Source organism: Vanessa cardui, chromosome 15 (assembly GCF_905220365.1).
Source record: "Vanessa cardui chromosome 15, ilVanCard2.1, whole genome shotgun sequence".
In the NCBI taxonomy this organism is placed as follows: domain Eukaryota; kingdom Metazoa; phylum Arthropoda; class Insecta; order Lepidoptera; family Nymphalidae; genus Vanessa; species Vanessa cardui.
The window spans coordinates 2854291-2878616 of record NC_061137.1 but is presented as its reverse complement, the minus strand read 5'-3'; the positions used below and the strand labels follow the sequence as shown (position 1 = coordinate 2878616).

At 31.7% G+C, this 24326-nt stretch overlaps 1 protein-coding gene across 2 annotated transcripts; it reads right to left on the bottom strand.

Annotated features, from left to right (window-relative positions):
- Positions 1-7370: 7370 nt before the first annotated feature.
- On the bottom strand, positions 7371-21765 carry LOC124535827. Of its 2 annotated transcripts, none has more exons than XM_047112188.1 (2): positions 21669-21765; positions 7371-9181 (listed from the first exon to the last, which is right to left on the bottom strand). In XM_047112188.1, exon 2 carries the CDS (start codon positions 9176-9178, stop codon positions 7763-7765), a length of 1416 nt encoding a protein of 471 aa, XP_046968144.1. In that variant the 5' UTR covers positions 9179-9181; positions 21669-21765; the 3' UTR covers positions 7371-7762. The 2 variants fall into 2 exon arrangements, with proteins under 2 accessions (XP_046968144.1, XP_046968145.1); XM_047112189.1 differs by having other exon boundaries at positions 21605-21718.
- Between the last annotated feature and the right edge of the window lie 2561 nt (positions 21766-24326).

Genomic DNA, 24326 nt, shown 5'->3' with positions numbered 1-24326 from the left:
TCTTATACATATACAAATATCGAGTTAATCACGCTATACCCAAAACATGCCAAGTATATGGATATGATATGAATGAATGAATAGATATGAATATGAGACAACATCACATACATTACTCTGATCCCAATGTAAGTAGCTAAAGCTCTTGTGTTATGGAAACCAGAAGTAACGACGGTACCACAAACACCCAGACCCAAGACAACATAGAAAACTAATGGTAATCTACATCGACTCGGCCGGGAATCGAACCCGGAACCTCAGAGTGGCGTACCCATGAAAACCGGTGTACCCACCACTCGACCACGGAGGTCGTAAATGTCAAATGGAAAAACTTTAGTAATAATAAACTGGTAAGAACCATAAATCAAAGTTAAAATTCAAGTTTTCATTGAATTATATGAGGAAAATTTTGTAATGCAGGTATAATCATCGACATATACCAACGCCTTGCAGGAGAAGTAGTACCACCACTAGTAGCAGTCTTTGACATGGATTGTAACAGTTTCAGAATAGTTATGCATTCACCCCATGCTGTAATCTCCTCCCCCTCTCTTCATCCACCTTGCTAAGAGATGAAGTTAAAGATCACCCCACCTGTCATTTTATTCAAAGCCATCTTTATTTGTAGCAAGGTACCCATCAAACGTCCACAAGTCTCGTCCTTTATTTTGATTACCCAATATCGTGGCTAACAAAATACATTTTGTTTAAATCCATGGCCTTGTTTGTGCATTCTTTGTTCTAATCGTAGAAATTCGATTTGCTGCAAAATGTTAGTCATTAGCCTTTGTGTCTGTATTGATACTGCATCACTTTAAATTCAGCGTAAAAATATCATATTATATATCCGAAAATAAAATTTCTAAAATGTTTACCCACTCAGGGTCATTCGATTTTTTGACTTTTTATGATCGTATTTCGTAGTGACTTTCAATATTTGGTCCTAAGGATAAATCTAACACTTTTTAAATTTTATACAAATAAATATAATCTCGAGCTGGTGAAAATCTTTTACCACATTTCTCCGATATATTCCAAACATTGGGACATTTACCGACTACTTCATATCGAGCCTTATTCTGTCTGAATATTTAAATTATCTATGCATAAAGTTTCAGCGTATACAGAATGTTATTCGAAACCGGTTAAAAATTCCACAACATACATTTTTGATTCGTACATATGTGGATATTGTGTCGGCTGAAGCTGTTATAAATTTACTCTTTCAACGTACGTTATAGAAAAGTTTTGAAGCATGAAATGGGTAACTGATTGGACGATCGATGTGATATTCAATATGTATGTTCGATAAGTTTGCTTTTAATTTTTACAATTCTCTCTACTTTTTATGTTTTCCTAGTACTTCAATGTATAAAATATATTTTTTGTTCCTTTCCTCTTGTTTCATTATATATATTCAAATATATAATGAAACAAGAGGGTCTAATTAGACAGAACTTAAGAATTTGTATAAATAGTTATTTATATATGTAGTTCGAGGAGATGGAAGAACGTGAAGGAATCTTGCCTTGCTGAGTACGCCAAGCATTTTAGATGACAGTTTGGCTTTCCCTTCCAAATGACCACAAAGCTGAACGAGGCTCGAAACATCAAAACCCAGCATCACCAAATCAGAGGCAGCAATAGAAAATTTTCGAGACGTGGCGACACGACAATGGTGACTTTTCAGCAGTTAGCTTGCGTCTTGTGTGGTTGAATTGGGCTAGGTATAGCCAGATCCAGTTCGAAACCTCACTTCTCCTAACAAGATTCGATTTCACACACTAGTTTGTTCCACTTTTCATCGACATATTCCTGGGGAATATTACCGCAGACAGTGTATAAGGTGCACAGTACTGTCGTATAGCTCGTCGCATAGCAGTGAATTTAATACAGCAGTGAACATAAAAACTCCTTACATGTAATGCTACTTTACGATTCTAATAAGTAGTCTAGGTTGTTCCATAATTCAACAAAAATACGTTTAACACAAGCCCAACCGTAAAAAGGCTCATAAATTTTCGGCTTATCGAAAAAAGCCGCTAAAGAGATAAATGACAATATCGCAATAAATTATCCACTTCATATTCCCTTTCAATTCTTTCAGAGGCATAAACCTCATTTTGTTGATCACACAAACAATTTTGCAAACTCAATTTATCACGAGCCTGTTCAACCGTGATATTTGTAAATGCCAATGTTTGCTTTTAATAAAAAGTTCCCTTTTAAAACAGTTTTTGTCTATTATGTGTGTATGTTTGATAGAGTTATTTTTAATTTATTTTCATATGAAATCGGTCAAGATTCACCGTTCGGATAGCACACGTTCTAATCTTGATTAAATTTTGCAGATTAATTTCGGATAAGTAAAAAATCTGAAATATTCATATGAGGATTCAATTTAGTAACAAAATTACTTTCAAAGAGATATATGAAAATTACTCAGATCAGATATGTATTACAGTAAATTTCATTAACTTATTTGCAAACTTCCATGTTGGATTACATAATGGAGCTTAGAAGTTGTTAACTTAGTTCGGTTATTGATGTGCGATCGAGTTATCAGTTTAACTTTAATATATTATGTTTATTTTGGTAATGGTTATCTGGCAGATGTAATTTAATGCGCGCCGTATAATCGTGTGTGTGTTTAATAAACAGTGAAAATTTAAATTGATAAATTGAAAATATTAAAATCAATATTATTTATTCGAGTACGCTCTTAAAAGCACTTTTGAGTTTTTCAATGTGCAGTGTTGAATTAAATAGCTATAGCTAAGCACTTGTGCTGTGGTAAATCAGAAGTAACGGCGGTACCGCAAACATCCAGACCCAAGACAACATAGAAAACTAATGAGCTTTTTTACATGGACTCGGCCGGGAATCAAACCCGTGTGACCCACGAACACCAGATAAATGTAAAGATACTACCGATTCTGAAAGTCGATTCTGCTAAGAAGACTCGGCAACTCACTCTCAGTTACTCTTTTCCGTCCAATTCAATTCAATCCAATTACAGAATCTATCAATAAAGTACAATTAAATTTAAAGACAGGTCCCTCTATCACAATAAGCCATTTTATGGTTTTTTTTTTTAACAAATAAAAGTACCAAAGTACACACTTTAAAAATTATGAGGGCCAAAGGCGTTTTGTTTAGACGTGGTCGCGCAGTTGACTACTCCAGATAAATGGCGGCGTTCAACATTTCCGCCAAACATCGATACTTTTCACCAGACTAGCTGTCAAATCTTGTTTCATGGTAATTGGAAAGATGGCGCTAGGGATGCGCCGTCTATGCTATATATAGCATTCCTAGAAATCCAAAAATATTAAATATACGTTTTTAATTAATGTTTAGAGTAATTTATATTGTTAACCAATGTTTTTTTGAGATCATTATTATCTTGCCTCTATCTAAATTTTATTTGGGGTCAGCGCAGCATATCTTCTTCTTCCATACTTCTTTGTTTGACGTCACCTCACAAGTAACATTATCTAGCTATATCGTCCTTCACACAAATTAATGTTTTTTTTTACATGAGCTTTAACTTTATTAATAGCCCAAGATAAAAATAACCGTGAAATCTTATTATAGAAAGGAATACCGTTCCCAAAAAAGAATCTACTAACTTTGGGAAGTCGGAAAAAAGTTTTCGAAGGAAAGTAGTATTTATATAATGATACTGACAATTTCAGTCATATAATAACTTTGTCATAATAGACGATGTGTTCGCTTGTATATGGAAAGAGAGATTAAAGGAGTGTGCGAAGCTACATACAAAGATATTGTCGAAGCCTTTTATTAACTAATCTCTTTTTCTATGGATAAAGTGTTGCTATTGTTACAGTTATTTTTTACACATTGTATAACTATAATTTAATTAATAATATGTTGATTGACTACTTTTAGAATATGTTGTAATGTAATATTTTAATTTTTCACGATTAAAGTTGGCCGAATGTTTGATACTGGCCGCTAAGAAAAAGAATGTCAAGAAATCGAACGCGACGACAGTGTTTTGTTATAAATCGAATTATTTTAATAATGAGAATTATAGGCCAGATTTGGATAAAAATATGGGATGTACTTATTTTCAAACACAGATTAATGGGTGAAATAATTGTGAAAATTAATGAATCTGGAATATCGTTGTTTAAACATGTGACCATCCCAAGACAATACATAATATTAAATAAATTAATTACTGTTCTTTTTCTCCGAGCAACATTTATCTTTACTGCCCAGGGCTGTTATTATGTGCTAAAATTTTCCCTAATTGTCTTTTTGTTGGTTTTCCTTCGTTAACTTTTAGTTTCACTTAGTTTTACTTTCGTTAACAAGTTCGTAAACTATATTTTTTGTTCATATTTCTGATCGAGTCTCGAAGTTATTTTGATACATATATGGTACAGCAGCCAACATAATAAAACGTTTCATTCGATTATGTACCTTATCCAAGGTTAAACATACAGAAAAAATATAAAATTTCCTTAAACGGATTTTCTTTCCTGTAAAGTACATCCGTGGTTTAAAAAAGGCTTTTTATTTAAAGTAACAGCCCGTAAATGTCCCATTGCGGTACAAAACCCTTCGTTCGCTTTAATGAAAAGGATTTCAGAACGCTCGAGTTTATTCCATCGCGATATTTTACAATCGGTTATCATATCTTCGTGATATTTTATGTTTTACAGACGAAATGAAATAACCAAATTTAAGATGTACTTGTACTTTAATTAAGTTCACTTTTGCAACCCATTTCACCTTCAGCCGCTATTTTAATGAAACTAACCGGTAATAAACCCGATAGTTGCTCTATAAGTTACCGCTTGAAGCAGAAAGAAGTTTTGTAATGTTTGTAATTATAAATTTAAATGTGTGTCTATAGCATTGTAGCTCCTAATTGATAACTTGGTGGTAGGGCTTTGTGCAAGCCCTGGGTAGGTACCACCCACTTATCGGATATTCTACCGCTAAACAACAGTACGCAGCATTGTTGTGTTCCGATTTGAATGAAGGGTGAGTGAGCCAGTGTAACTACAGGCTCAAAGGACATAGCATCATAATTTCCAAGGTTGGTGGCGCATTGATAATGAAAGGAATAGTTGAGTTTCTCACAGCGTCATTGTCTATGGGTGATGGTGACCACTCACCATCAGGTGGCCCATATGCTCGTCCGCCACCCTATTCCATAAAAAAAAAAGATAAACAGATTTGGATTTCGTTTTTATTTTTCTTTGACTTAACTTGATTGATAGTTTCATTAGCTATGATTTAGGCAATGTTTTTAGATGTCTGTTCTGATTTGTAACACTAAGTGAACTATCAGCGGGAACTGAAACAAGTGATATAAAAAATTGTGTTATAGTTATATAAGTGCATTTCTACTTTTTGGCGAATGTTGCGATGTTGCTTTTATAAATTTTATACATATTATTACTAGCTTAAATACTGCTATAACATAATCATCCGTAGTTACTCTTTGTACCAACGTACCTAGATAACCTACTTAGATACGTCTTCAGGTAGAAGTAGATAGGTATATAGCGGTAGGTACCTTCATATTCATATCAGATGTTGTATCGCCAAAAAGCACCAGGGACATAACATCTTAATTCCCAAGGTTGGTTGCGTATGGGTGATGTACTCGTACACGTAAGAAATAGATAATAGCGCCATTGTCAATGGACGGAGCTGTCCATTTGCTCGTCCGGAAAAAAAAACAAAATCAACACATTCTAAATTCAAAACAATACACAGACATATTGCATATCAAACTAGATTTTGTTTGACAGCTATTTTGAAGCGGACTACAATAAATTGTTATTCATGTCATGTCTGTATACGCATTTATAGAAATGGAATGTGAAAGTGATCAAAACTGTACTTATCAGTGATCATTTGTGTAAGATTTTTTAAAGGGGCTATTTGAACGTTTCGGAGGGATTTTAATTAAAAAAAACTTTGTATATACATTTAGTTCTGTAGGCATATGTATGTTTATATTGTGTGAGTATTCAGAATACGATCCTAGTGCTGATTATTTCCGAAGAAAGTGAGGAGAATAGTCGAAAGTACGGAAAAGGTACCGAAAATATAAAAAAAAAACCTTATCGTTGAAAGCATACAAAAAGAACGCAAGAAATACTTAGCATTTAAAAATTTTTTCAAAAGCATACAAACTCTTTATATCATCGCTATATTTTGTCATCTATAAATTTCATACTATTGAATTCGTACCTAAACATATAACCTAAAAAGAAGATCCTTATGTTGTAAAAATCTGTTTCTTTTTGCAAGAAGATCTTCTATTTAAACCTTAATATATTTATTTATAGTAAAATAAAGTCATAAGATATGAGTAGCCTTGTATGTATGACTTAAATAACACACAAAATTTTATAACGTCCTCTGTTAAGTATTAAAAGGAACCGACAACACACCATATAGAAACATTTAAATAAAAACTGACATGAAAATTAGGTCAGAATTCGAATATTCTAACGTCACGGTGATTTCTTGTACAGTCAGAGTAGGAAAACTGTCGTCAGTGTTCAAATTTATTCCTTTATCAAGTCCTAAACTTTTAGTACCTTTTGAATCTAAACATCAAATCATTGCGACGCAATATGTCATTGTCGATCGCTAATGCAGATTATCACTCATAATCGAGCACACGAAAATAGATCTTAAGGTGACGAACATTATCCTACCCCGACTGTACATTTGAATGATATCAAGTTGAAGACAAGTGTTATATGTCTTGTACTCCATGACACTTTAAAGTTACAAGTTTAATAGTTCTGTAACAGCTGTCGACAACACCGAATGCTCATAATTCACGAAACATTCTTGTTCGGAAATACAAACAAGTTGGATGATGGTGACATGTTGAATCGAATTATGGAAACTAGGAGTTAGTTTTGAAAATATGAACAAAGTTTATGCTAATTTTACGAACGTAAAGGTGTCGAAGATATTTTCAGGGTAATATTACGTTGGATATTTGAACACATTTCATATTATCGAATGATTTAATTGAAGACTGCTTCAGGCTAAAAATTTTCAATGATCATATTTTTTTAATTCGAAATAAGAATGCAGCCACTGCGATACTGTTATGAGTTATTAGAATATTCTTTCTATTAATTATACGTGGAATTCTGGGCCAGTTTTAGTCAACACATATGATTTTCCTTTTGATATTCCACCCCTATTTATCAATTGAATTCATAATATATTTTACATATAAAACATTGCATAACTCTCTTCAAATTAGTTATATTTGTCGTTTTAATATTTGCAAATGGATCAAGACTGATTTTCTTTAAATATGAATGGTTATATCATGGGTTATTAAAAGTCAAACAAACACACACCTATAATTTATTATAAAGGTAATAAAATAAAAGCTATTTACATTCATGCGCTAATAATGGCAATATATGAAGTCATTGTATCGTAACACGCAACGATTTCGCTCCTTTGCTTTCATTTGCTTGCTCTGGTCCAGCAATCACGACCCGAATGATTGCATTCCTGTCATGCATTTCACTATAAACACTATTCCTCACTCAAAATAATGCTAATAGATTTTCATTCATAGAAGAGGTAACACTTTTTTATTTTATATTAGAAAATCGTTTATTTTTTAATTGCTTCTCGAAGTGTGTTCGAAGATCTTTTAAATATTCTTCCCTCTTATTTTTACTAAATTTCACTAGACTAGAACACTACTCATGGTATTTGAATATTTACATTTTTACGGGACGTTTACAGGTAAGAACATTTGTGGATCCCCTAATTTAGGCTCAAATCGAATATTAACCTTAGTGTCTCCATCACCAACTTCTAGAAAACTATTCCAGTCTACCATCCAATAAAAACCATTTTTCTTTGGAGGAGGGAGCTCTGAATCCCCGGGTTCTACAGGTGCTGCTCCTCCAAAAGAATCTTCTAGATCTGCGAATGATGCACCTGTATCTGAATCAGATGGAATAGCATCTGGTGCACTGATTTCTGCATTCTTTGTATCGGTATCAACACTGGATAGTTCAGTAGTAGAAGTGGTTGTTGTAATTGATTCATCAGTTTCATTCGTTTGTCTTTTACTTTGATCAATGCCAACAACAACATCATCTTCTACTGGACTAGGGCCTTGATTTAGAGGAATAACTTTAAAAGCATCGTAATCTATTGGTTCATAATTGGGTTTGGGAGTATTTGACACTGCTTTGGTCTTTCTTGGTTTTGGTAAATCAAGTGGGAGAACAGTATGTTTTGTTTCAGATGACGAAGTGTCTAGTTCGAATGGATATTGTGGACGCAAGGGTTCATATAAAAAGTTTGTTTGACCAAATTTATGGTCATTATTGTTTAAATTAGATAAATCTGATGGTGAAATTAAATCATAAGTAAGAAGTAAATTCTCTGGTAATTGCACAGTTCCATCTACAATTTTTGGTGGCGGTAGAGGCTTAAATCCTTCCAAAGGCAACAAAAAGTTATCTTGGCCAGGAGTGCCTTTCAATCCATGAGAATCTAAAAATGCTTGCAACTCAGCTGGGAGGTCAAAATCGAGCGTGTTCTTAGGTTTCGCTGTTTTGAGTGCTTGAGAACTTTGATCTTTTGTTTTTGTTTTTATAGGTTTCGGAGTTACTTCCTCTGGTACTACTTGAAGCCGTGGAGGTTTCGTATATAATTCTTGTAATGAAGATCCATCTCGAGGTGTATAAGGCAAAACGACTGTTAAAGTAGCCCCACTTGATTTAGTTGTCGATTCCACCAAACTTCTTAATGAAGATGTTGATACTGCGTTTTCATTATTTACAGCATTGCTTGATAATAAATTCGTTGATTGAGTTGCGGTGTTGATTTCATTTTCATGTATATTTTTATACGACGCTGTTGTTGATGTTGTTGTTGCAAGTCTTTTATTTGTCGATTTTGTGGTGGTAGTTTTGCTCGCACTTGATTTTACTTTTGACGTTGACTTTGTTTTTGCATCTTCAGCTCTTATATCATTCAGCAAATCTATTATTTCTTGTCTCGTAAGTCTAGGCAGTAATGTATTTGCTTTGAGTATACTTTGAACTTGTTGCACTGTTTTTTCTACGTCCACAGCAGCGTTGGTTAGATTAAATAACGCTGCTGCAAAACAGCACCAGAACAGCTTCATGGTCTGAAAAGAAAATAAAAAATATGTTACAATAAATCACAAAATAAACTAATATTATTTTAAATTTCGGAGGATATAACATCCTTACAATTATTATTATTGAGAAATTTAGTTAATCTATTACAATCAATATTGGATTCAATAATTGGTTTAACATGCTCCTGAAAAATTACAATTTGTCTTGTTTTAGAGCTCAGACAATGTTGCCTTTGTTAGTGTTAGTTTCTCTATTAGATATATCAATTTTATATTCAATAACGGAAAGTCTTCATATATATACGCTTTTTAATATTATTTTGATTGATAGTGGTCATTAACTGTTATTATGCTGTAGAGGCCTTAGAAAAACTAAGGAATTTCATATTTAACCATTCAAATTTCAACTACGTTCTGTCAGTAATAAATTGTTGATCAGCCTATAAATTAGAACTATGCAGAATATTGTTGTTTGAAACTAACAGATATTAGGATGGTATTTATCGACATTGGTTAAATGTTAATTACTCTTGAAAAAATATATTCTGTATATTTTATGATGTAATAATGCTAAACAACGACAATTATCATTACGAGGTTAATGGTTACAGTCAGTATCATATTTAATGATGTGCTTAGCATTTGAGGACATGGGAATTTTTTTTTTTTAAATAACTATACAATTTGTACGTTACAATCACTTAAGAGGCGTGAGACCCATTGGTAAGAATATGTAAAACTTAGCTTATGATTCTGAGTTCAAACCCGTACAAGCATTGAGATTTAATGTGATAACGTGAAACATCCCGAGGAAACCTGCGTGAGCCGAATGAACTTGCTACGTTTATTTATCTAACTGAATCTCAGAGCACCGTAGTGAATTGTAAACCCTAAACCTTTACCTCAAAAAAAGGTAAGGTTGTTACTAACACTTATGCTGTTTTAAGTGTTTAAGTTTCTCTAATACATAAGATAATATGAAAAACAAATGACACTGAAAAATGGGTAGATACTACCTACCTTGGTAGATACTATTTTATTTTAAATCATGAGTGTGTAAGTAATGCTTATTACAAACAGATACAATGGTACACGGTGAATGGATTTTAGCAAGACCTTATCTTTTGATAATTAATTATCAATTATTGTCCCTTTAAGCAACAAACCTTAGTGACACGAAAAAAAAATCGATGCTTTCCATTTAATTTCCGTGATATTTAAGAAAATAAACATTTGTCCGTAAATTAAAAAAAATAAATAAGAATTTATGATGTAAAGATAGCAGGTATATATGACGCATCTCTTTGCATACACGTATTCACTTTCTATGGTAGTAAAACGGTGGCTCATTTAAATTCCTCATGCAATGAAGCAATGTAGTGTTACTCACTTCTTAAGTGGCCTTTGACATGTTATGGCGAGTCCTATAGATTTAAATTATTTATTTTTTATTTATTTATTTATTTAATCAATTTTAATTTTAAAAGAAATATGGATGTGTATATATAACCTCTTTTTGTTGAAAACCTTCTTTTAAGTGCGCAGTATTATTTAAAAAAAATATTTCGCTTAAACATTTGAGGAGCACGAGTATTTTAATCTTACATTGGTATTATAGACGAACTTAAAATGAGATAATTAGGCACTTTTAATATACATCAACTGCAAATAAGCTATGAATACTTATTTGTACTGCTCATTTACAAGAACTTATTTACTAAAAAGTAAAAGCCAGTAAAGTTCTCGCTGCAGAGAATTTATCCTCTGTTCTTGCGTCATTATATAGTTTCCGAACATATTACAGCACTCTGCTTTATGGGCTGTGCCAGAAATTTATTCGAAACGTCCGGGTTACCTCACGATGTTTGTTAACTATCATTTTTTCTCCGAATATTAAGTCACTAAACTAAAGTCCGATGGTGAGATACGTATGAGATAATAAAAAATTACTTCACACAAAATTTGTATAAACGTCTTGTTTACGTAACTTTGTTTAATATAATATTATTACGTTAGGGGTTAATTATATTTCAATATGAGCCCTTATAAAACACAAAGTAAAATAAAACGTTTTTATATAAAAATATAATCAATTTACCATATGTAAATAATACTTTTTAGAAAAAAATCTCTATTTCTGGATTAAGGCTCAGGTTTCATCACCGGATACGAATATGAAAAACAGCATTGTAAATCTGTTTATTTGAAAAGAGTGCATATACATGTATAGATTCAGTGACCTCACCATCAGGTGTCCAATATGGAAGTCTGTCTGTAGTGATAAAAGTTAATTTCTATAACTAATTCCATCTTTATAATTAAACTTAGTTCTGGCAGCAAGTTCAACCAATGTATTCGTTTTCATGCCAGTACTTTGGGCACTCGACTTCGCTTTAACGACTTCGAGAAATTTTTGTGAATCTTTTTTAAAAATATAAACCTCGAATAGTTTTTTAATATTTATTTTTTTAATTATTATGTAGGATGTATTATTATTTTTTTTATTTTTAAGGTATAAGTCGGCGGACGAGCATATAGGTCACCTGATGGAAAGTGGTCACCATCGCCCATGGACAATAACGCTGTAAGAAATATTAACTATTCCTTGCATCGTCAATGTGCCACCAACCTTGGGAACTAAGATGTTATGTCCCTTGTGCCTGTAGTTACACTGGCTCACTCACCCTTCAAACCGGAACACAACAATACTGCGCACTGTAGTTTTGCGGTAGAATATCTGATGAGTGGGTGGTACCTCCCAGGCGTGCTTCCACAAAGCCCTACCATCAAGTAAATATTATATTATAATTATGTTTTATTATAATTAAAGTGTTACAACTAAACTAATAACATACTGATTGATTCTTTCTCGATATAGTACATTTTATAATTATATTATTTGGTATAACTGATTCGTTATAGTGTTAAGGTGATAAGGCTGCTAATTTCAAAAACTTAGGTACTGATTCCCGTTGGTGCTTATTAAAGTTATATCATCTGTCAAGGATTTGCTTCCCGAGTTAGTTGACAGTTAACGTTAAAAGCAAGTCTTAAGCCTTTGGTCGTCTGACGTCTTTATAGTCATATTAAATAGCCATCCTATTAAACCTATAAAATTAAAAATGCATCTGTGTGAGTGCACACATGCACACTTTTACATTTTAATTTTCCACGTGCCATCGTGTCGAAAATCGGTCAGGAAAACATCATAAACAAAATAAGAACTGCAAGTCTTAAGCCTTTGGTCGTCTGACGTCTTTATAGTCATATTAAAAAGCCATCCTATTAAACCTATAAAATTAAAAATGCATCTGTGTGAGTGCACACATGCACACTTTTACATTTTAATTTTCCACGTGCCATCGTGTCGAAAATCGGTCAGGAAAACATCATAAACAAAATAAGAACTGGGAGAGCTCGTTCCGCAAATTATTTTGGATTGGAATTTTCTTAACATAAGTTCATTGACCTCTTAACACTATAAATAATGTTTACGTGAACATAAAAGGTATTTATTATGATAGAAGAAAAATATTTATCGTTTGCGAGTACCCTCGTTAAGATCCTACACATAAAACTGTCGAGGTTATACTGTAACAAGTTCTTACTTAATAACTTTAACTTGTATTTTTTTTTAATAATCTTAATACTGGCAACTTACTCCTACTTCGCATGGGTGCAATTGTGTAATAAGTAATACTAAATATATTACAGAATTTGTTTTTTTTTATTGCATTACATTAGATACCTCTAACTATATTGTTCATGTATAATATTCAAAAAACCTTCATTTCGAAACACTATCCATTAAAAAAATTGCATCAAAATCCGTTGGGTCATTATAAAGATCTAAGCATACATTGGGACAGACAGTTGTATAAGACTTTATTTTATACTATGTAATGATTTGTATTTTGATTTTTAAATATAGGTCAACTAAGCTAATAACTATTTCTGTTATAAAGAGACAATATATTTGGCTGGTATCCAAAATCATTCCATTTCTGTATTCTAACGTAATCCAACTGAATTTAAAATAAAAACAGAAACATATATTATTGTTTACAGAACAATATCAAAGGAATAACAACAATTACTTAAAAGGGCTGAGATGGCCCAGTGGTTGGAACGCGTGCATCTTAACCGATGATTTCGGGTTCAAACCCAGGCAAGCACCATTATATATATGTCTTAATTTGTGTTTATAATAAAAACATCTCGTGCTCGGCGGTGAAGGATGGATTTATTATGAAAAAACATTAAATACACCGGAAAAATTAAAGTAATAATTATAGCATATTGGTATAGTAAGAACCACTATAAGTTATGAAAGTGCCAGTCCGTTTTAAAAAGTAGGTATATGAATACAAGAAAGAAAACTTGTTATAAGGATCGTGTCTGAATTTTTCAAGAATTTTTTTGATCTTTAGTCAGTCAGTACTTATAAATAATTAATATGATTTCTATTTTTGTTGTTTTTCTTTTTTTTCCTAATAAATATTTCTTTCTTTTTTTCTAACAACAGAGAAATATTGATTTAATACCTATTTCCTTTCCTATTTTTTATTTACTCGAAAACGACTTTACTGATTTTATCAATTTTTATTTAAAGTTTTCTAATACTTTGTTAAGATACGATAAGAAAATAATATAAATAATATATATACATATAGTATACGCAGATTTTCAAATAGGGAGGGACTATGGGCTAATAATATATATAAAATTGCTCTCGCAAAACCCGCGGGCTGTTCGCTGGTGACAAATAATTATAGAAAAATTAAATTCAGGAAAGATGAAAATTGTTTTTTTATAGTATATTTCATATAGAGATATAACATTTCGTAATTATAGGAAGTGGTTACGAACAATGAATCTCACGCTTATTCTTATTTAACGTTGATAACTTGACAATAAACAAAAGCCTTTGTAATTCCTGTTACAAGAAACACATAACATGTCGATTCAAAAACGAGTAATAACTATAAAATAAGTGGCAATGTACCGTCATCATTCATTGAAAGTGAAAGGCGGCAAAACCAGCTGTTTAACTAAAATTAAATCAACTCTTTAGCCTCATTATACATTACTGTCTCGCCAAGACGTGATGAGATAAATTTAAAGCAAAATCGACAATGAACGATAAATTATGAGATATTATCGCGTGATGTAGGCTATAATCTGCTATTTAATACGAGTACACATGGTCACGTGTGCAGAACTGCTTGTTTAAATAAACGATGGAGCGAAAATTGTATTAATATTAATTTATTCGTATCGAGTTATATAACACGAATGATTTTGTTTAAATTTGAATTAATTGTACGAGTAAAATTACTAAATATACATTTTAATTTATTTGTTATTAAGTGATTAATGCGTACATTTTTAATTTCGAAAACTGAATACATTTTTCTGAGCCCGACATGAATTTAAAAACTAATTAAATAACAGCTTACATAAAAAACATCATCACAGAAATGAATAAACGAAAAATGTATTTGGTATATAATTTCGACAGCGTTCAAAAGCATAAAAAGTGCTTTACAGCGCTCTCGGTGGCTATAAGTGTTAATGATAAATTTCGATATCGAAATATAAGCTAGGGCTGTTAAAATGTTTCTACATGTGTAGCAGCCAAGGTGAGCTAACAAGTTGGATTGATGCACTTGACCGCTTTCGCATTTTATCGATGACTGTGGAAATACGGAATTTAAGCCTGCATTTCATATTTTTTAAATTACGAACTGCTAGTTTCTTTCCACATGGGGCTTCGATTTATAAAATTTGTAATACAAAAAGTCTTCGTCAAAAAATTCAATAGATTTTTATTTTTAATCATATCGTTAGCTAAGCTTATGCTGTAACACATTTTGTTCGCCTGATTGATTGAAGGGATTTATTTCTATGCTTGACGCTTTTTTAATCTTTGGAATTACTTTTCATTTGCTAGCTTAATCCTTAAGGAAGGTTTTCGGTTTAACGTCGAAAATAAATCAGGCGCAAGACCAACGATTTCACATTATCTTCGAGGCTTGAGATTGTACACACTTACTTTTAAACTCCGGGATGCTTCTGTGAATGTTAGACAGAACACAAACTATTTATCGACCCGACCTGAGGTTCGGAGTTAGACCTACCTGGCCTTATCTAGTCTCTAGGCCAACGCAGTTGCCATGTAATTACGCTATTTCATAACGACTTTAAACGTCATTGGTTGCAAATATAGTAAGTTTTATTAACTCATTATATTTTAGCACGTCTTTAGTAAGCCATTGACTCATTGGTTTCAAAATAAACGCTCAACACAATCTTGCACCATCTTCTCAATATTTGTCAATATCTGAATAAATCGTGTGAAATTGTTACTTAGCATTCTGAATGACAAAGTATACATAGTGTATTGTTTTAAAAGTTATCGTTATTTTGTGGTTGGTATATGATGTGGAGATAGGTGGACGGCTAACTGTACTGTCTGATGGTATGTGGTCACTGATCAGAGATATTGAGATACATTAACATTGTAAGAAATATTAACCACTAGCTGTTATCCGCGGCTTCATTCGTATAGAATATTTACAACATAACTTAAAATATTACGTTGATGATTGGTATACAAAGAGGTCTTACCTTTAAAAAAAAGTAGCCTATATCCTATCTGAAACTCTAGACTTTTTGTGTACCAAATTTTATTTAAATCAGTCCAGTGATTTTGGTGTGGAAGCGAGACAGACAAACAGACAGACAGAGTTACTTTCGAATTTATAATATTAAGATTTCACTAATAGTCCACCGAACTTGGGAATATAATTTGTGAATGTCATTTGTGTCTGTAGTTATATTGGTACACTCATCTTTCAAAACGGAACACAACAAGACTAAGTATTGTTGCTTCACGGTAGAATATAATTATGATGAGTGGAAGGTACATACCTGAACACCTAACTTAAAGTCCTATCAGGTAGGAAATAACTAATGACTTATCCTACTAAAACTATAAATGCAATGCGGATTCTGATGAAAATTTACAGTAATATTGGCTTTACATCAGAATAACACAGAGGCTACAATTTATCGCGATTTTAAGGAATTTGGTCATTTGGATATCAAGTACCCGTGTGAATGTCGCTAGTTATATATATTTGTTACAGAATATTTTATAACCAAATATAAGCGAGGAGTACAGTACTGCACCCAACTGATTGAAATAAGATAAATTTGTACAAAACAACTAGATAAAACTAAACGGCTCCGTTCAATCCTTCAATGAATAAAGATTTATTATTATTATATATAATATTAAAGTGACTGTAAATTTTATAGAAAATTACAAAGATTTATAAAAACACGCAAAGACCTCAATCGAACAAAAATAACATTTGTGAAAGTATAATTTCGACTCCAAACTGAACCGCCTTTGTTATTGAAATCATTATAATTGGGCCGCAGGTTAATTACCATCCCCTCAATTAGGGGCTGTAAAAATAAGATGTTCTATTGCTTTTAATTCAGGAAACCCCCATTTCATTATACCGTCAAAAATTTGCTGACCACTTAAATTACCTGAAGTTTTTCAACGTTCTATTAATTTAAGTATTTGCTAAATATACCTGATTATTAAAGCGAATTCAAAATTTTAAATAGATTGAGCTGTGTTTATTATCTTTAAGGGTAATTTTTTAATCATCTCTCATCATTTTTTAAATTAAAAATGATTTAATTAGTTAGTACGATTTATAAGTTCTTATAAAATATGTAGTTCATATAATATATGTAGTTCATAGCTTTTTTACTATTTTTTATGTGTATTGTAAAAAAGTAAAGTAATACCAGAAGACATAGTACGTTACGGAGGAGGTTTTATTTTCCTATAATTCCTATTATTATTAAAAAGGTGTATCTTCGGTAATTTCAATTGTTTTAAATTTGGAATATTGACGTGGAAAGTGAGTTCTTGTATGCAATATTCTGTATGCAGCTTTACGATTCTTTATGAATAGTCTTCGTGTAACACTCGTGAAATATAGACAACCGACTAATCGTGATACGCAATTTTGTCTGGTATCCTTTTAATTATAATAGTCAATGTCACATATTACGGTCTGATAAAACCCCTCGTAGTCTGTGATGAGTTTCTTCTTTCAGAATTAATACTAGAACTAAACTGTGGGAGGTAATTTACTTAATTTGTAACAAATTCGTTCTAATATGATGCACCTGTCTTCGTTGACAGTCTGTGAAAGTGTCTAGCCTAACAAAGAACAAATAATGGCAAGTGACAAGTATAGTGTAAATACTAACAATTACATTTACATAAGAAATGCATGCTGAAAATTACTACCTTTTAAGTCAAAATAATGAATAAAATATTAGTGAATCGTATCTGAAGTGACATGACAGATATTTAAAAAGATTTGTAACACATTATCACGAATCTAACATAATACCTATTTACATAATACATCACACTTGGTGGCCCGGCTTCGTGCAAGCCCGTCTGGGTAGGTGTAGTACCCAGTTATAATATTCTTCCGATAAACAGCCTGTTTGAAGGGTGACTAAGACAGTAAGATTACAGGTACAGGCGTTATGACATCTTAGTTCCAATGCACATTTGTTTTTGGTGGCTTTTATTTGTGCCAAAAAGGCACATATTATTTCGCCAATGTGATGTTCAATCAATGCGATGGAGAAGACACGATGGAGATTGATCGGTTCGGCCCATGCACATTAGCAATGTCTAAAGGCTATGGTGACAGTTTACCGTCATACCATACCATGGCCCGTAAGAACAACACATATCTTCTTGATATAATATGTGTCAAATATTCTCGGTTGCAAAGATGAAACACAATACAGTTATATTAACTGCGAAGGTGTGGTGTGTGGTGTGTGCGACTAATATGATTAAAATTCTACAGGAATTTAAAATTATGTTCTTAGTTTAAAATGATAATATATTAAAGGTAAGCTTGGTTCAGATGGTAGATAATACAAGTGTTAAAAAAAGCTGAATATTAATATTATTGTAATAATATTTCATTAACATAAGTGATAGTCACTTGTGAAGGGCATACTCAATAACGTTTTAAAACCATTCATTGCGTTTATGACACAAAAAAACCTGCAAGTTTAAATTCGAAAATCATATTGGTTTTCAAGCCGGTCCTTCACAGTAATTTGTAATATATACTGTTACCGCGTTCTAACATTTAAACTACTTTTTGAGTACTAAATGTCTATTTTAATTTAAAAAAATATATTGATATATGTTTATTTACTAAGATATTATGTCCTTTGTACCTAAAGTTACACAACTCATATTTCACACCGTAACATAACAATACTTAGTATTGCTGTTTGGCGGTAATATGTTTGATCAGTACTAAGTAGCATCCCACTTATTAACATCCCGGAATATAAATAAGTATGGTTTGTTTTGGACAAAACCTCGATTGACATGTATAATATATGTTTATGTTCCAAGGTTTTCAAGTTATATAACACTTCGACCGCAAATGTCGTGTCATAGAACGTATAGTTCCTACCACAGATTTAGAATGAACACTGCGTTTTTATTAAAAATTATAAAAAAACGAGCATGCTATTTATTTGTTCCAAAAAAATGTCATCCGTCTTTTCAAGCAGTACGTTTTAATATTAATAACAGATATTGAGAAACACAATAGCGGCGGTAGGTCACTATATCATTCGATTTACTAATAGTAGAGTTTTTAAAGTCTATAACGGCATTTGTGCTGTGCACAATGCACACTAAGACCTATAGAAAAAGAGTCTAGGTTTTGATCGTAGCACAAATTTAGGGTACGCTTGGTTGAATACCTTGCTGACACTAAATCTCTGGTTACAATTTTTAATAAATACCAACTACTACTAATAATAATGAAATAACAAAAAAACCAGTAAAATGTTTAAATTTACATTTTTATTTATTTACTACCATAATGTGTAAATTAATATATTACTGTGCACTAACAAAAATCGAATTTCAACCCTAGTAGTTGGTCATTTTATTGGTTAAAGTTCAACCTCAATACAGTACAGTTTTATCTAAGTAATATAAAATAATTTGTTTTTTTTTTTTTTCAAATATCTCGTAAAAGCATATAATTTGATATATCAAATAAATTATATTCCTATGTAAAACGTCGGCTTTATTACGAAAAAAATTAACTTTATGTTAAGGTCGAATGTATAGTGAAACTTAACAAGGTAAACCTGTAGATTATTTAATAAGAAAGTAATAAAAGTGTTAAAATCACAAGAAATCTACATTGAATTGAATACAACCAATTACACTATACGGCGTGAGAGTCCTGCATTTGTTACAAGAACAGTTGACCAGGTTCATTTCAAAGAAGCATTCCTGCTTTTGAGGTGATTTGATCCTACGCTAGGAATACTAGTGCTGTGAAGGCATATATCTGACTCAACATGAGTTGTCTTAAGACTGGAGAATTGTCGGAATCTCGCTCTTAGAGTTAGACAAATGCCTAATTTACAAAAGGCGATATAGAAACTATTTAGGAGAATAGCATCCACAAATATCGTATGATCAATAATTTGTTCAAGGATCTCTTCACAAATGCTTCACGTTCCAAATATGGTGAATGTTTGAGTTAAATTTATATTATTTTTTGGTTTAATCTAAATAAATAATTATACAATCAATTATTTATCAATTGATATTTTATGAAATGAAAATTTGTTTAGTTATAATTATTTGTAAATTGAATTATTAATAGGACAACTAATTTGTACGCAGATTAAATTGTGATTCATAATTTTGGCAAAATATATTTGTAAAATGTTAATTTATGATCTGTTTTATTGTCACATTGAATTTCCTAAAATCAAAATTAGTGTTTTGTCCCATTTGCTATCAAAACACTTGACGCTTGGAGTAGTGGTGCAAAAAGTGAGGGCTGGTTCGTTTTTGATCCAGAGGATCGGAATTGCAATTCAATAGGGAACTGCTGCTAGCATTCTTACCAGCATTCCACGCGGTCAAGATTTATACAGTTACTATTTTTAATTCATATTTGTCCATATTTAAGGACCTAATGAATAATTCTTATATAGATCAATATATTTTACAGTAGATTCTTAAAAACATACGAAGATAATTATAATTAGCTTTGGAATATAGATTCGAAAAATTGGCAATGCACTCGATATTTACTTTTTTTATCAGTCAAAAAATACAGACATAATAATCGCGAGTTCCTTTTTTCAAATTCTGTATCATCTAATAACTCCAAGTATTTTTATCATTTACAAATGCTATCAGTGTTAATAAGCTTTATTTATTAATATTGTATTTACATTAGCAGTTATATTATATTATCCGTATTAATTACCTAATTAGCTATGGTATCGTTTGAATAAAAATCGCTAGCAATTAACTAATTCACTGTAATTCGCTCAACTAATATAATTGATAATTGTGTCGATAATATTCTAACAACGTTCCATTAATCATATCTGATGTAACTTTCACTTGTATCTCGTGTACATAAATTAAATTTATATGTTCATCTTACATAATTATTACAAGAATTTATATATTTTTTGTGTAATATAATTTTCTCGTTAGTCCAGTAAAACACGGTAAAGGCCCGACCGAAAATTAGAACTATTTTTATTTTTTAATCTAGCTTTACTACTGATTTCTTGTCGGTTCTTCTCGGGAGACCCTCCTTTCCGAACCGGTGCTAGCTTCACTTAAAATTGTTGTCAAATGACGATTCAAAAGTGCTTATTGCCTACTTGTTACAAACTTTGGGGTGTGTGTCCTATGTAGGACGTATGTAATACCCATTTATTTTAGTTTATGTATTTTTGTTCTTATATTTTGGGTACAATTTTTAAGATCCGTTAGACGGACTGTCTAGATTGTTATAAGTTTATATACAGGATTGGCTTTTGTACCACCTACTTAATTTCAGCTTCAATAGTACTTAGGAAAAGGGCTTGAAATCCCATCTAGCTGATAGACTAACTTGGCACTTAACAGCTGAACAGGTGTCATCCTTCTACAAACATTTCACAGGGTAATATTTATTGACAAAAGACAAATTATATCTCTGTTTAATATTTTTTGTGTAAAATAAATAAAAAAATAGTAATGAACGTAAAAATAATACAACACTTTATTAATATTCAGATTGCGTTTCGTTTTGCTTTAAGTCTTTTTAATACAATCTAATTTATAATCTGTTCTAAGAATATTCAAGGTTTTTATTATAAGCCGCAATTATATTTGATTTTTAATTCTAGTTTCAATGAATATACGTTATATTTTGTTATGGCAAGTTTTGTTAAAAAAAAAAAAACGAAATAATTATAAAATATGCGACAGTAAATCATTCTATTTTTAAAATAAAACGAAAAAAATAACGATATATTACAAATAACGTTGATCGTTACCTGGTTTTACACAAATCACAACACTAACACAGTCCGTTAAACCGTACAGTAACACAGAACCTACCGTGAAAGTATTGTCGACCACCGCACCGCCGGAGACCACTCACACTACTGTTACCACTACCAGTTGCGCCATGACCTGTGAAGTAACACCGATTACTAAATGATCTGTGACGTTTAAATTGTTACTACTTGTTTTGATTTAATACATTTAATTGAAATATTTATTCTAAATAGTTTTTACTTTGAAATAAAAACTTATTTGTATTAATAATGTAAATTAAAAAGAATGTATATTTGTTATTCCTCCTTTCTTGTTTGGGTGTTTTTCGTTATATAGCTTGGATGTTGTGTTGAATAGTTTCCTTAGCTAGAAAAGATTCCGCCGCGTAGCAATCGATCCCGTGACGTCATCTAAATTTCTTTAGAAGAGGAACCGTTGGTTTTTTTGATCAGCATTGAGTAAGTTAACATCTGGTGAGAGATTTACTCTCTTTGCCCTTATATTTCATTATTACACGTTCTATACAATCTTCACTTGTTAACAAAGTCATATATAAACAAGTAAATCTAAGTACATACGTCGTTTTAATATAATTCTAATTGTCAAATCTATTTCAAACATTGCTAGTGTAATGTAATTCAGATAAGTTTTAATATCCATACTACCGGTAAGCAATAAGTATAGTGTCATTGTGTTCCCGTTAAAAGGATGAGTAGGCTGGTGTAAGTAAAAGTACAAGAGACATAACATCTTAGTTCTCAAGATTGGCTCATTGGCGAAATAAGGTATGGTTGATACTTCTAACAGCGCCAATATCTATCTAATCCAAAAGCAGTGGTGTCCACTTACAATCAAGTGGCTCATTGGCTCGTCTATCAATATATAAATAAAATAATCCAGAATATGGAAACGTTATATAGGCTAATGGAGACAAGATAGGTTTAGTGTAACTCTACTTAATTTATTATTATTAATTGGTTTTAAACCTATACACGTACAATCGCACATGCATAAGGTTTTTTTGTTTTTTAATTTATTCATTTTGATTTTATATAGGAAGCAATATCGTAGTATAATTATTCATAAGCAGTAATACTAAAAAAACAGATCATGTTTTTGTAACATTAGTATAAAGTAAATTAGTCTTTGAAATTACTAAAACGACGATCAAAGTCATATTTTAATTAAACATAAAAATATTGTCAAATATTTATGTCCCATATAAAGATTTACTTACATACTCACTTACTCTTACTTACTCTTTTAAATACGTACTAAATATCTTAGTAAGTTTAAAATTTGTGTTTCATTAAATATATTGATGATATAATTATTCCTTATTATTAGCGTAAATGTTACATCGTAAAGTTGCGTCAGAAAGAGATGGAATTATAGCTGTGCACACGAGACGGAGTGAAAGTCGCAATGTCAGACGGAAGTGACGTAACATTATGTAATTTAACCTTAGTTCGACGCTTTGCTGATGGTCAATGTGTGTGTTCATGTTTATTTCGGAGTATCGTGGATTTAATTTCGCTTATGTACTGCATAACATGCAGATGATTTTGTTCCTAATTACTTTTGATTTAAGGACGATTTTTGTTAGTCGTTTCATTTCCGGATATAGGTAATAAGTATTTATTTGTTTTATATGCTTTATTATACAATAAAAACAAAGCTACGCCACTCAAAGGTGTTTAAGAGAGAGGGATTGTATATGTAGAACAAATTGATAGAAGATGGATCTTGCGGGCCGGCATGGCGAGGTTGACTAGCGCAGCTCATTCTTGCTGTGCGTACTAGTCGTCTTCGCGTTTGGACTCCATTTCCACTTGCCATCAGGTGGAGTGGACTTATATGCGTACCCGGATGTTATAAAAAAATAACCTATTTTTTATTATGGCATAATTACCCTGACGGATGGCCCATATGGTAAGTGGTGACCACGATTTATGACAGCATAGAATTTAATCATTTCAATGTAATAACATTTCATTCGATTTAAAATTCCTTTTCAAGTTAAACGATATCTAGTTGAAATTAAGATCATATATCCAAAACATATTTTATATTGTTAAATACCAGACTGCGGGCAAAATCATATGAAATATATCTAGATAGCTAGAATGTTTATAGAGACTTGAAGACTTTCGAAATGTTTATTACGTAACAGTGTAACGTTTATATGTATATTTATGTCTAGATACGTTCCAGCCCGAAAAATAATACGAATCTAGCTTTATTTTCTTGTCAAACATTATTATTACGTTTGGAAATAAATGTTCGACATTGTTTTCTTAGCAATATGGATCAAATATTTTGAAAATATTACCAGAATTTTTAAAGGTTGAAAGGTTGATCCCTCCACCGGGCTGAGAGTGTACGTTACAGGTGCGGTTGAGTAGGTCAGTCAACGCAAGAGTTTTAGTGGACAAGAATCTGACATAACCCGGAACTTTAGGACGATCTTGCGAGATTGCCTATGTAGATATTCTTGTAATAAATTACAAAGTATTTTTATTCCAAAATAAAAGATAGGTACATACTTATCTTTTATTTTGGAACCGATATTTAAAAATATTATTAATGCATAAAGTAAAAAATAATAACATGAAATGCTTAAATATATGAACTAAAACTAATTACTGTATAAATCTTGACCGCGTGGAATGGTGGTAAGTATGCTAGCAGCATTTCCCCTTTGAATCGCAATTCCAA